General features: G+C 36.9%; 1 protein-coding gene across 1 annotated transcript; it reads right to left on the reverse strand.

The window, feature by feature from the left end:
* Window positions 1-2,112: 2,112 nt before the first annotated feature.
* LOC116176548 lies at window positions 2,113-3,332 on the reverse strand. The gene is made up of 2 exons (XM_031495166.1): window positions 3,010-3,332; window positions 2,113-2,382 (listed from the first exon to the last, which is right to left on the reverse strand). Exons 1-2 carry the CDS (start codon window positions 3,221-3,223, stop codon window positions 2,189-2,191), a joined length of 408 nt encoding a protein of 135 aa, XP_031351026.1. The 5' UTR covers window positions 3,224-3,332; the 3' UTR covers window positions 2,113-2,188.
* Window positions 3,333-13,089: the final 9,757 nt, after the last annotated feature.

Below are 13,089 nucleotides of genomic sequence, written 5' to 3' on the forward strand. Positions count from 1 at the left end.
AATCCAACTCCAGTAAAGCCTATTATAAGGAATATGAAAAGTTGTTTCCATGGATGAATAGGAAGTTACTTACGAATACAGTCTTAAATGCATCCATAATGCTGGCATATATGAAGGAAATGTCAAAGGTATTTAAATCTTCTATATTTTGGTGCATTCATTCAAAACTTTAAAGCAGTGCTGCGATTAAAAAGTGGAACAGATTTGGAAGCAAGCATACCCTAAATTACGCGCGTTTGTGAAAGCTTCAACCAAAGGATAGGTACAAAAGCCAAAGAAATGTTCTGCATTTACAGAAAGCGACCTAAGAGGATTTTTTTTTCATCCAGATGACAGTTTCAAAAGTCATACTTGAAGTATCGTTACTTAGCAACTTTAAAGCACGTGTGTTTTAAAGGCCCTTTTTCGCACGCATTTGAGTGTTTAAAACGGAGATTGTGATTCAGGTATAATAAAATAGTATATTGAAAGACAAGTGTTACAATGCGACCTATTGTAATACGACTATCTTGTGGCACGAGTGGCGACGCGAAGCGTAGCCACGAGTGTCCGCAAGATAGGAGTATTACAATAAAGCATTGTAACACGCGTTGTTCATACTATTTTTTCTATTTCGGTGCTTTAATTTAATTTAAAAAAATCATTATCAGAAACTATAGGGAACATTAGAACTAACATGTTTTATGTTGGGAACACTTTTTATGCCGTTAAGTTTTAGGTTGGCAGCGTAGTAAGACTGACATTTTGAAGTTCAAACATGGAAGTACCCAACGAAGTACCTACTTGTACTAACTAGTAACTGCCAACTTAAGAGATGAGTTACAAAAAAAACGACTATAATCACTGTCTTTGTACAACAGTTGTACAAAATCATCATTGTGACACCGAAATAGAAAAAATATATTAAACAAAATAATAGAAAATTTTCATAAGCTGCTAACCATTTTTTTAGTCTTTAGAAGCATTTTTTTGAAAAGTGGTACAATATAGGCAACCTTACCCTACTTCCACGACAAATAATCCAAATGGGATTGTAAATGCTGTTTTGGAACTGCTCTCATTCTTTTCATCAACTTCATTTTAGCCTCTAACCACGATCTCTCGATACCTTGTGTGTGGGCACCACTGGCAAGATCCACATAGTTGTGTTGGTGGTTGACAGTTGAATGAGTGTAGCCCAAATTACCCAAATTAGAGTATGCTGGCCACTCATCGGAATGAATTGTGGATCCTATTTGAACCTCACGTTGTATTATTGGAATCAACGTATTTCGGTCCCTGCGTTCCACAACGAAATACCTCACTTCATTCCGATTCAGCAGGCCAAACACCCAAGGGCCGTCAATTCGCTGCCCATGATTACGTTGGTTATCAACTGCAACATCACTGTCATCTGACAAAGCCGGGTGGTCACCATCCTTCAAGCGACCCCTGTTATATTTTCGACGGCCTGCAAACCTCGCTTCATCAATTTGCACAGGATCTTCATTTATTCCAATTAGTTGCCCGCGTCTATTTACATTAACAATGGAAGAACAAACTTCTCGGCACATATTGAACCAATCACAAACTGTATGTGACGATTTACCCGTTAATTGTATAGTTGTTTCGTTTCGTATCTCATGGACAAACATGAAAATTAATTCCAGGATTTCGCAAAGCTTTAACCGGCTATTGGTCTTGCCATTTAAATCCACATAGTGGAAGAAGTCATTTCCTTTGCGAATAGACCTGGTTACTTGGCAATTCTTTCGTGGACACCTCAGCACTTGACGGAACTCTCCTTGTCTATCACGACGTCTTTTTACTGCCATTTCTGATCCACATCTATCGCAAGGATTTGTTTGATTCACGCCAACCAACAATTCGTTTCGCAATAAATAATTCGTTGCAGCCTCTTCAGAAGGAATTACGGTGTAAAAATCTTTCATCAGCATCTTCGAAGTTTTTCGCTCAATTTATGATATTATTGTATCATTAAGGCCTCATCACAGAAAAGAAAGTGGGTAGGTACCTACTTAATTATCATAGTCGACATCAAATTGTTTTGCTATTAGGTCTAATCATTAAAATGCATTATTTGTATTATACGAGGGCTATTTTTTTTTCAAGTTCCGATTGGCTGTCAAATAAAAACAAAGGTAAGTATATACAAATATTTATTTACATACGCAGCTACAACCTTACTCTACTTTTCTACGTAATCGCCAAGGCGATTTAAGCATTTCTCATAGCGGGGCACCTGCTCGTCCAACCATGTTCTGACCATGTCTTGGAGCTCCTGTCCTGTTCTGAAACGTGTTCCTCCTAGAGCTTGTTTCAATTTAGGAAAGAGATGAAAATCGCTTGGAGCCAAATCCGGACTGTACGGTGGATGATCAAAAACCTCCCATTTGAACTGCTCCAAAAGATTTTTCGTCTGTCGAGCAGTGTGGGGACGAGCGTTATCGTGGAAAAGAACAACACCTGACGACAACATGCCCCGCCGCTTGTTCTGTATCGCCCTGCGAAGCCGTTTCAGCGTCTCGCAGTATGCGGTGGAGGTGATAGTCGTTCCAGGCTCCATGAAGTCAACCAGCAAAACACCTCTGCGGTCCCAAAAAACAGTTGCCATGAGCTTTTTGTCGGAGAATGTCTTCTTGAACTTCTTTGGTTTGTTTGGGGAATGGCTGTGCATCCATTGTTTTGACTGTTCTTTTGTTTCTTCAGTTTCAAATTTAACCCACGTCTCATCTCCCGTCACAATCTTGTCCACAAATTCGTCTCCTTTTTCCTGGTGGCGCCTCAGAAACGTTGATGTGGCGTCCATTCGCTGAGTCTTGTGAATGTCGGTAAGCATTTTTGGGACCCATCGCGCACAAAGTTTGCTGTAACCAAGCTTCTCGGTCAGGATGCTGTAGACAGCTGACCTTGACATTGCAGGAAAGGCGTCCGATAACTCAGAAATTGTGAACCGTCGGTTGTGTCGAACCCATTCATCCACTGCATGCACAGAATCGTCGGTCGCCACAGACTTTCTTCCCTGGCCGCCTTCATCATGCACGTCAGTTCGTCCTTTGAACTCCCGGCACCATTTCCGGACCATACTGTCGCTCATGAAGTTGTCACCATACACTTTGCTCATTCTCCGGTGGATTTCCGCAGCGTTATGCCCCTCAGCACAGAGAAATCGAATTACAGAGCGGAGTTCGCACTTGGCGGCAGAGTCGATTATGAATGACATGTTTACCCTTCACTGTCGTGGAGAAAACTCATCGGTTGCTAGTGGTGGGGGAAGCCTACTATTCTCAAAAACCAAACGCTCATTCGAATACTCCTTCCTAATTTTACGTACTGATCGATCGGAACTTGAAAAAAAAATAGCCCTCGTATATGAATTTATTGCAAGAAAATGGATACTTAATTATAATGGTGAACATCTAATCGATTACCTATTAGGTGTAATCATTAAAATGCACTACGTCTATAGGAATTTTTTGCATTTTTATATTACACGGAATGGGAAGACAGACCACATGCTGCATTACTAAATCGAACAACCGGTATAGGTAGACCGCATACTACATTAGCACCTTTAATTCTTATAACAGTCACATTTAATTATCTTGTTTGCCAATGTTACATAAATGTTCAGTAATAAAGTTTATAGACATTTAAAATATAACATTGACATGTCATAACGTAGCTGTTTTTATAAATAATGTTTTTTAGTGATAAAATAAAGTTCTTATTACGTGATTGTTATGTTACAAATAAACATTGCAAATGTAACTTTAAAAAAATGTTTCTTAATATTATTGTTATGTTTCATGTTTACTGGGACAGCACTTCATAAAGCATGTAAATCCGAGCATAAATAGAAAAGTCTTATTGCTAGTAGACGGTCATACAACACATTCTAAAAACCTACAGGCAATTGAATTAGCAAAAAAGTTTGGGGTTATTCTGCTACAACTTCCAGGCCACACAACACATACAGGCTGCAACCTTTAGATGTTGGGGTGTTTGCTCCTATGTCTACCTACTACAATCAGGCTCAGGCAGCGCCGGATAAAGGTCTTATGGGGCCAGGGGCTACTTATAAAATGGGGCCCTGCACTCCGTATGACCTCATTTATTAGATAGAAAACGGATTACCTATGTAGATAATAGGTAGTCGTACATGCAAACAATTTTATTGGTAACTAAACTATAGAGATTTTTTACGACATTTGGACACAGAAAAATCATTAATAACATCTTCAAAATCTATGGACCTCATTAACTCACATTCTATTGTCAACAGGGATAGTGCAGATAATCTGAACTCTCCCATTGTCGATCGATATTTATTTTTAATAAAAGATAACGCACTAAATGACCTTTCACCCTCACATTTGTTACAGGAATACTTAAATATATTCTTAAAATTATATACACATTTGGAAAAACTTGCATTAGATCCATTTCTTCCATAAATTTTAACAGGTCATTTGGTGTTAAATTTTTATCTTTTTTAATTTCACGTAAGTAGGTATTCAGTAAACTGAATTAGTTCATGCGTTAAGTTCTCAGATACATCTGTTTTATATACCTCTATCAGCTTTAAAGAACTAGTAGTAAGATCCTCTATTGACACGTTTGGAATTCTTGTTAAAAATCCAAATAGTTTGTAAACATCATCATAAGCTTCACAGCGTTTTTGCAACTCTTGGATTAACTTGTCTAAAATGACATTCAACGTCTCAATTCTAAATTTATCGCGCCCTTGTAATGATGTATCGCCCTTGCTACCATCAGCATACTTTTTTTTTGAAATTCGTTTGGACTTGTCGGTATATTCTAAAACTACAGTCGGCAAAAGGTTTTTTGCCATCTTCTCAATTTCTTCCATATAAGAAATATCATCACTTTTCGTTCGGAGTGCTTTAATAAACTCCAAAAGTGATTTGAGCAATGCATTTCCAGTTCCATAACCACAAGTCCACAACGTAGGTATTATGATACCAGTACCCACAACAATGCTGACTACAACAAACCAAAGCTAGTTCGCGACTTCGCGTACTCGAATTCAACGAACCTGCAAGAGGCATTCGCCAGCAGTTTCATGTTTCGCTTTACTTGCATTTCATATTAATTTTTGTTCATTGTTTTTTCCATAGATAAGTACTGTACTGTAGAGATAAGAGAGGTCGTTTATTTATAATGGTACAAATGTAGAATTCAGCAGCTAACATTACAGTGTAAAATCAAATTGCAATTTGCATAATTGTAATAAGTACACTTTCTTGAAACGGAAGTGGGCCCTTAGAAAGCCGGGGCCCATGGCTATAGCCCCCAAAGCCCCCCCTTAATCCAGGGCTGTGCTCAGGATACATGGCTGAAGAGTCATCCAGGATCAACAATTATTACCCAGTTTGAGATATCTGAACTTTTAAATATTGCCTATTGTCAAGCAGCTACCATTTCTAATGCCGTCGGTAATTTTAGAGGAGCAGGAATATGGCCTGTAAATCGCTATATTTTTAACGATTCACAATTTCAAATCGCAGACAGATTGAATGATAAAAGTGAATTAAAAAATGATGAGCAGCCAATGGAAATCAATTCACAAAGTATGGACCAAACTGAGAAAGATGCAAATGTTGAGCTTCTCGAAGAAAATTATACACCACCTCGAAATAGTTCTAAAGCAAAAGGAATATCTCAATCTGATAATGACTTAGCTAGCCAATACTATAGTCCTGAAATGTTGTCTCCTCTACCTGAAGTGGTCCAACATAAAAAAAAAGACAGCGGCTTGCGCAAAAAGCTGAAATCCTAACTGCAACTCCATATAAAGAAGATTTGGAGGAGAAGCAGAAAAAGAAATGCGCTAAACCAATCAAGAAAACCAAGAGGGTCTTAAAGACAAAGCAAATAAACCTCAGCCATCAACTTCTACCGAAAAAGTCAAGACAAGTCCAGTTATAGAAATAAATTATGACGAATGGTATTGTTTTATGTGTGAAGAAAAACTCGTTGAAGACATAATTCAGTGTAATATTTGCAAGTTGTGGGTGCATGAATCTTGTTCTGGCGTGTCGGCCCGTATTGAACATTAATATTTGTGAGAAATGTGTCTAAAATGTATTACCTATCCCAAACAGCACATAACAGTACATTTCTCATGTGTATCTGTTGTAGATATGTTTCCAAATGTATACACAAAGTAACACAACAACACTATTCATATGTGGTAATGTATCCACAATGTTCGTACAAAGAGAGACACAATGGTTAAACGTCCTCCTCACAATGTACGCACAAAAAATTTCTTACGTATCCACAATGTTGGTACATGTAAAATCGTCATTAATACATACATCGCTCCGAAGCTATACCACATCCTGCAGTGTATCACTCTTTCGAGTAAGCAACAAAAATCTTTACAGCAAAAGTTAGTTGACATTATTTGGAAAGGGAAACACTGGACTTCGCATGAAGATCTGTGTTTTCCAGTTCGGAAAGGTGGTCTGGGACTTGTGCATATCCCTTCCAAAATTAAATTAATGCGGGCGTGGCTGGCAAAACGTCTCATCACGGTAGCTGAAGATTCAAGTTGGAGGTCGATAATAGAGGAGAGTATGCAAATGGCGGAAGATCTGGGGCTGTCGTGGCAATGGTTTTTTTTGGATGGGAAAAGACCTAGCAGTCCCTTAGTCTCAACCTATGTACAAGAGCTTATCTCTAACATGCAAGCAATAAATTTTACATTGGAGCACTTCGACTTTCTTAAAACCCCAACCACAACGTCAACCTTAATATCACATGCCGTACCGCCTTTATTTAGTGCCAACTGGGCTAAGTGGGGTTACAAAACGATAGGCGACTTCAGGATTGGGGATAGATGGGTGGACGAAGAGGACTTACTTTTGCCTGAAAATGCCACTATGAATGTCAGGAACCAACTTATAGCCCACTACAGAAGGATTAGAGTTTTTTTCCAGGCACTGTATACCGAGCGCGATGTAAACCGCAGAAATACTCATGAAATTGTACTAAAATTTAAGTACTTTGGAGGCACCACATTAACTCTGAATAAAAGCAACAGAAGAAAGCTACAAAACCTATTCATGGCTGAGTACTTTCAAAGGACTTCCGACAAATGCTTAAGTAATCACTGGACCGAGAACGATACTAACTGGTCATCATTTTTCAACTGCTGTACATCTGGTTCAATGGCAGAAATTAGCTGGCGGTTTGCGAAAAACAGATTAGCAGATCCGACCTATCTGCTCAAAGCAAACATCAGGGTTACTGAGAACTGCCAGGTTTGCGAAAAGATCACAGCTAACGCTTGGCATATGATAATAGAATTTGGCTTGTTAGCCAAAGAAATTTGGGGCCTTGTTATCGCATGGGCAAGTAACATCTGGCAAGGTAGAAGACTATCACTAGTTGACGCGTTATGTGGAGTAAAAGAGAACAACCGCAGTGATATTTTAATCAATTTTCTGACTAATTCTGCAAAGTTTTATATATATGTTCAATTAATCACCGCCATGAAAAACGACACGCATCCAACGTCCCTTCGGGATGGCTACCTAAAGGGCATTAAAAGCAAAATCTTAATAACTTTCTCGTGGCATAAAGGCATGAATAAAATGGACAGTTTTAAAGATCAGTGGTGCATTGGCGAAGTGCTTTGCAGTGTTAATCGGGGCGGAGAGTTAAAGTGGGGCGGAGTGTTGGATTTGTAAACACGTAAATAGTAACGTTCTGTATGTAGGGAAAAAAAATTTTTAGGTTAGGTTCAACCCCTCGTTGGTTTTATTTGTAGTAGACACAACGTTTTAATAAAATAATAATAATAATAAAAACATTCTGTAGTGGTACAACATGCCATGGAGACAGAATATTGTCACTCTTATGCATTGTATATGTGCACATACAGTGAATGTGTACTTGTATTTGAACGTTTAATACAATACATAACCACAGGAAGGTACTTTTACATACAGGGTGGTGCCTAGCGCAACGCAGCATAGAGATTTCAGTGGTAATTTCTTTATAGTCAATTACTAGCTCCCCTAATTATTTTAGAGCAAAAGTCTAAATACGTTTTTTTAGAGAAAAAAATACTGCATTTGTTCATACTTTTAGATATAATCTTCCATTTTTCAAAACCGCAGAAATCGACAAAATAAAAAATTACATGTTTATAAATCAGTGATGCTTTGGGATCTTTTAACAAACTAGAAGCGCATCGCATCTAAGTTATCGTTGTTTGACGTGGAACGATACGAACGATATTCGTATTTAATTCTGTTTCAACTAATCGACGCAATAAAAAGCATCTTAGGGTCAAGGTTGTTTTATTAGAAATAACCTTGTCTTAGGGTAATGTTTTTTTAGAGAATGTATGCTGCACCTGCATCAGATACTATTTGTTTATCATTTTCCGGAATCAGAGTACCTACATAATCGAAGAAAAAAAACTGATTTGAAGAAGATTTGTTCTTAAACTTACTTATATTCGGATTTTCCGCTACTGCAGCCAAAACGTTGAATGTATTGTCGTTTTCCTGATGGTTTTGACGGACATTTTGAACGTTATTACACTTGCAGTTCTTTAACTAATTTATAAACAAGTATAAATTTAATAAACGTCAAAGGCAAATAATGACACGTGATCGCTGTTTTTTTAGGTACCTAATTCCAAGGCATATTTGATTTTTTGTAAAATGAACCTTTTTATTTTGTCCATTTCTACGGTTTTGAAAAACGGAAAATTATAAGTAATAGTATGAACAGATGCAGTATTTTTTTCTCTAAAAAAAACGTATTTAGACTTTTGCGCTAAAATAATTAGGGGACTATACAGAAATTACCATTGAAATCCCTATGCTGCGTCGCGCTAGGCACCACCCGGTATACACAGAGGCAAGGTGATTTATAATGCAAATGTTAATACAAAGAATTCAAAAAATTTACTTGCAAAATTAAAAAAATACAAAATAAAGAACAACTCATTCATAATTCGTAGTAAGTATAGAAATACATACAAAAACTTCATTACACATCTTTTAGCGCCCTACGGGCTGCCATTTTTTGTCGCTTTAATTCTTTTCTTTATTCTAGCCTATTTTTGGCAAGGCGTAGCCACTCACCTACAGCGGCGTCAGATTGAGACTGATTAAGCTCTAAGTTCGCCAACTGAGCCTTGGGATTAATTGCTTCTGAAACAATAATCACATTATTATTATTAACATATATGGGCATAAAATAACCATCATACATAAACCACACTACGAATGGTAACTGTTACCGCCATTTCATCGTTGGCCAATTCATCGCTGCTCTGTAATTAGTTGTGCCCTGTTGCCAAAACTTATGGTAAAATATTGGCATATCTTAAAGAGAAGGCGACACGGTTAAAAATTGACTTTATTTTATTGGAATAGAGGTACAAGATAATTGAAATGATCTCACTTTCCTTTTTTAAAATGTATGGTAGTTTACAAAAAAACAGTCCTCAATGGCGATGAATTGGCCCGCGATTAACCGGCGGCGCTGAATTGTCCTAGACCATATACAGAGGTACACGAAACTACATTTTGAATTATGTAATACATATTTGAAAAATTTTACATTTGCGACTAAAATGATTGTTAGTGCCTGTGGCTATCCAATAACAACGCATTCATTCTTGTTTTTACTTTAAAAAAAAAAAAAATTTAACTGATTATTAAAGTCATTCAAATTTATGAAATACGTTACCAAATGTAGCGGTGAGAACCTCTGGAAACTTCCTCATCCCTTCCTTTTTTGGTGTATTTGGTTTAATATTTCTACCACACATGTTTAAATGTAAGGCCAATAGGGATCTTCCTGAAAAAAAAATTGTAACTTTTTCGTGTCTTACTGTAAAGTTTATAACCTGTAATTAAACATCTCACACATAAAACTTTTTTTTCTAATTGCAACATGTCAGGAAACAACATACAATATCGTAAAACTTTCAAATTTTGTCATGCAACCGACGACATGCCGATATTGGCCGAGCGTCGCTTACGTCACTACGCGAAGTTGGCCGATCGGGAGGAGTTTATATTAAGTGCATGACACTGATAAGAGTTCGATTCTTCGACTTATTTATGGCAATCTGCCTAAACTGAGTTTCTGAAGGTTTCGTAAGGGCAGTTAGGATTAGTCTGCCAAAGTAGCATCGAAATCGTTCTGTAAAGAACAAGCCTAAATCAATAAAGATATGTTTGCCTGAGCACTACGTGTAACCGCTTTTTTCACATATTGTTAAGCAAGAGCTACCAAGAAAAACAATTCAGAAATTACTTTTGAAGGACAATACGTTGCTATACTGATCAGTCGTGGTCACTTTTGAGATTGTCATGGCAAATTTAAGAATACGATTCTCTGAAAAATACTTAGTAACCAACATTCATTGTAACCAATGCATTCATTAATAGACATGTTGGTTCAATGAATCTAATTTAAACTTTATTCACCTGACTAACATCACTGGTGTGTCTTGGATACACAAAGTTGTATTACCTCCCCTCAGCTCGGAGTTAAATTGTAAGGTTCTTTTAGGGCTAAGTGTAGAAGTGGAGGATGTTTTGCTGTTTCTGGTAAATATTACAAAATTTAAAACGTTGTTGAAAATATTAAGTGAGAACTATACCTATATGGGGATCAAAGACGATAAATGATTTTTATAAAGAATCAGCTGTATGACTTAATTTAGGCTATTTCTGCCGACATTATAGGGGGAGGTGAAGTACATTAATGTGTTCTGGCAAATAGCAAAGTATTAGTATAAAGATATTAAGCAAATAAACGTAGTTTCAAACATGTACGTACCTGCAAGATTTTTTGTTTAAATCTGGCTTTTTTTTGGAAGTTGTGAAACCTGCGCCCCTTTGGGTTTTTGAAACTACACAATCTAAAACCATCTTCTAAGAAGTTTTATTGGTAGCAGGAGAAGGTATGTCATGACGCACTCTAAAAGAATGAAATTTTATACATTATTCTAAAACAATTTCAAAATGAATCTTGCCAATATAAACATAAATTAAAGCAATACAATGGGAATCTCGCAAAGATCATCAGTACTTATTTTCCTGGAAATAACAACATGGCCTAAGAAAGGCTGATCTTGCCAGTAAATAAACGATTATTATCGTATATTATTATTGCCCTTCAGGCATGAATGTAAAAGTATAAAAATGTGACATGTGCACTGGCGCCAGTGTGCGGCTCTGATGACCCTTGTTGTGGTGAGGCCCAGAAAAAATATTACTTATTTTGAAAAGTTACACAATGGCATATGTAACATAATATTCTTTGCCTAACTATTATACATACCTATATTTTTAAAGATTTTTATTGCGCTACTGTCTTTAGTATAAAGCAAACTTATATTATGATGTTGCTCATAGAATTCGCACTGATGAACATAATTCTTTGTTATTCAAATGGAACACATTGCTAATGCAGATTAATCTTTCTTGAAGCAATCGTATTCCTTAAATAGTGTTTTTACTATTCGCTTAACACACGGAAAAGTTTCTTTTCAACCGAAAACATCTATGACTGGAATAGTTAAAACTAAACTAAAAAGTTTTAACACTTCAGACATAACAGTCGCACACTGTCACATTGTCAACTAATAATTTTTACGCGTTTCTTCACAACTTCTGTTCTAAAAATTGTTCTCGGATAATGATAAAAAGCAAAGTCATTCTTGAAGTAGCTCCAAAATTGAATTTTCCCGGATAGCTATCCTGAAGTGAACGTACATCAGTATTGTGGAAACTCTGGTGCCTGATCACCGTATTTTGAAGAGTCTACCAAAGGTAAGATTTCAAACGATAACTCAAGTCGCAAAACGAGTATTTTAGTTTGAAATCAAAGAAGATTTGTATTTGGCAAGGTAAAGTATGGTCCGTTATTCCAAAAATTATCCTTGTAAAGATGTAGTCAAAACCCAAACGTTCAAAATCTTCGAAATTTTTTAAAAATCCTTTAGCTCCACTAATTGATTTCGTTCCAGAGTTTCTCATCATGCGATTATAGTTCTTCAAAAAACAATTTTCAAATTCTTCCCAATTCCTTTGAATCAAACATTAAAATTTTTAGAAGCCTCGATACCAACCTGGGCGTTTCGTTGGCTGTAGCGAATACGTTTGCCAACGATCGAAATCCAATATAAATGTCCTCTTAGCGAATAGTGATGGAAGAGTATGCGTGTGGTATGGATAATGTAGAGAAAAAAATTCTACTTGGGCGAATAGTATATTGAAAGACAAGTGTTACAATGCGACTATTGTAACACGACTATCTTGTGGCACGAGTGGCGATGCGAAGCGTAGCCACGAGTGTCCGCAAGATAGGAGTATTATAAAGCATTGTAACACGCGTTTTTCATACTATTTTTTCTACCTATTTAGGTGCTTTAATTTAATTAAAAAAATCATTATCAGAAACTATAGAGAACATTAGAACTAACATGTTTTATGTTGGGAACACTTTTTATGCTGTTAAGTTTTAGGTTGGCAGCGTAGTAAGACTGACATTTTGAAGTTCAAACATGGAAGTACCACAGCCGTCTATAATTACAAGCCGTGCTGAGAATTATGGCAACACTGCATGGTAGGCCGATTTCCTAATTAAACTTGACAGATTTCAGGTGTATTTTATGTGTGTTTTGGGTGTAACATTCCTATTTACCTGTTTTAACAGAGCGAGATTGCGACAATTTGTGTTACTCCGTGCGGAATGAACAGAAATTATTATTCAGGTAAGTTGCTAAACGAAATATATCGATTTGTTGTCATAACCTCTAAAGCAGGCTACTCCTTAGTGGGCCCTTTACAAGCACTTGTATTTGTTCAAAGTACCTGTACAAGCTCAAATATGACCTACACACTACGTGGTACGTAAGCACGGTAAGTGTTTATCGTGAAAGAATACAATAATTATTTTATTAGTTGATATTTCAGATATTCTAGCACGGACATGTCAAGTCGATTTTCTGAAGGAACCTTCCGACTTATTCCCAGGAGTACACGGTACGGGAATTTAAAGTCTACGGGGCTCCCCTCTTTA

Source organism: Photinus pyralis, unplaced genomic scaffold, assembly GCF_008802855.1.
Source record: "Photinus pyralis isolate 1611_PpyrPB1 unplaced genomic scaffold, Ppyr1.3 Ppyr1.4_LG1, whole genome shotgun sequence".
Lineage (NCBI taxonomy): Eukaryota > Metazoa > Arthropoda > Insecta > Coleoptera > Lampyridae > Photinus > Photinus pyralis.

Excerpts from the sequence above, each read along its gene's own strand:
- LOC116176548 (XM_031495166.1), bottom strand. The coding sequence starts at position 3,223 with ATGTCATTCATAATCGACTCTGCCGCCAAGTGCGAACTCCGCTCTGTA. Across the intron at positions 2,383-3,009 it reads CGGCCAGGGAAGAAAGTCTG|TTGATCATCCACCGTACAGT; the intron begins TGGCGACCGACG and ends AATGGGAGGTTT.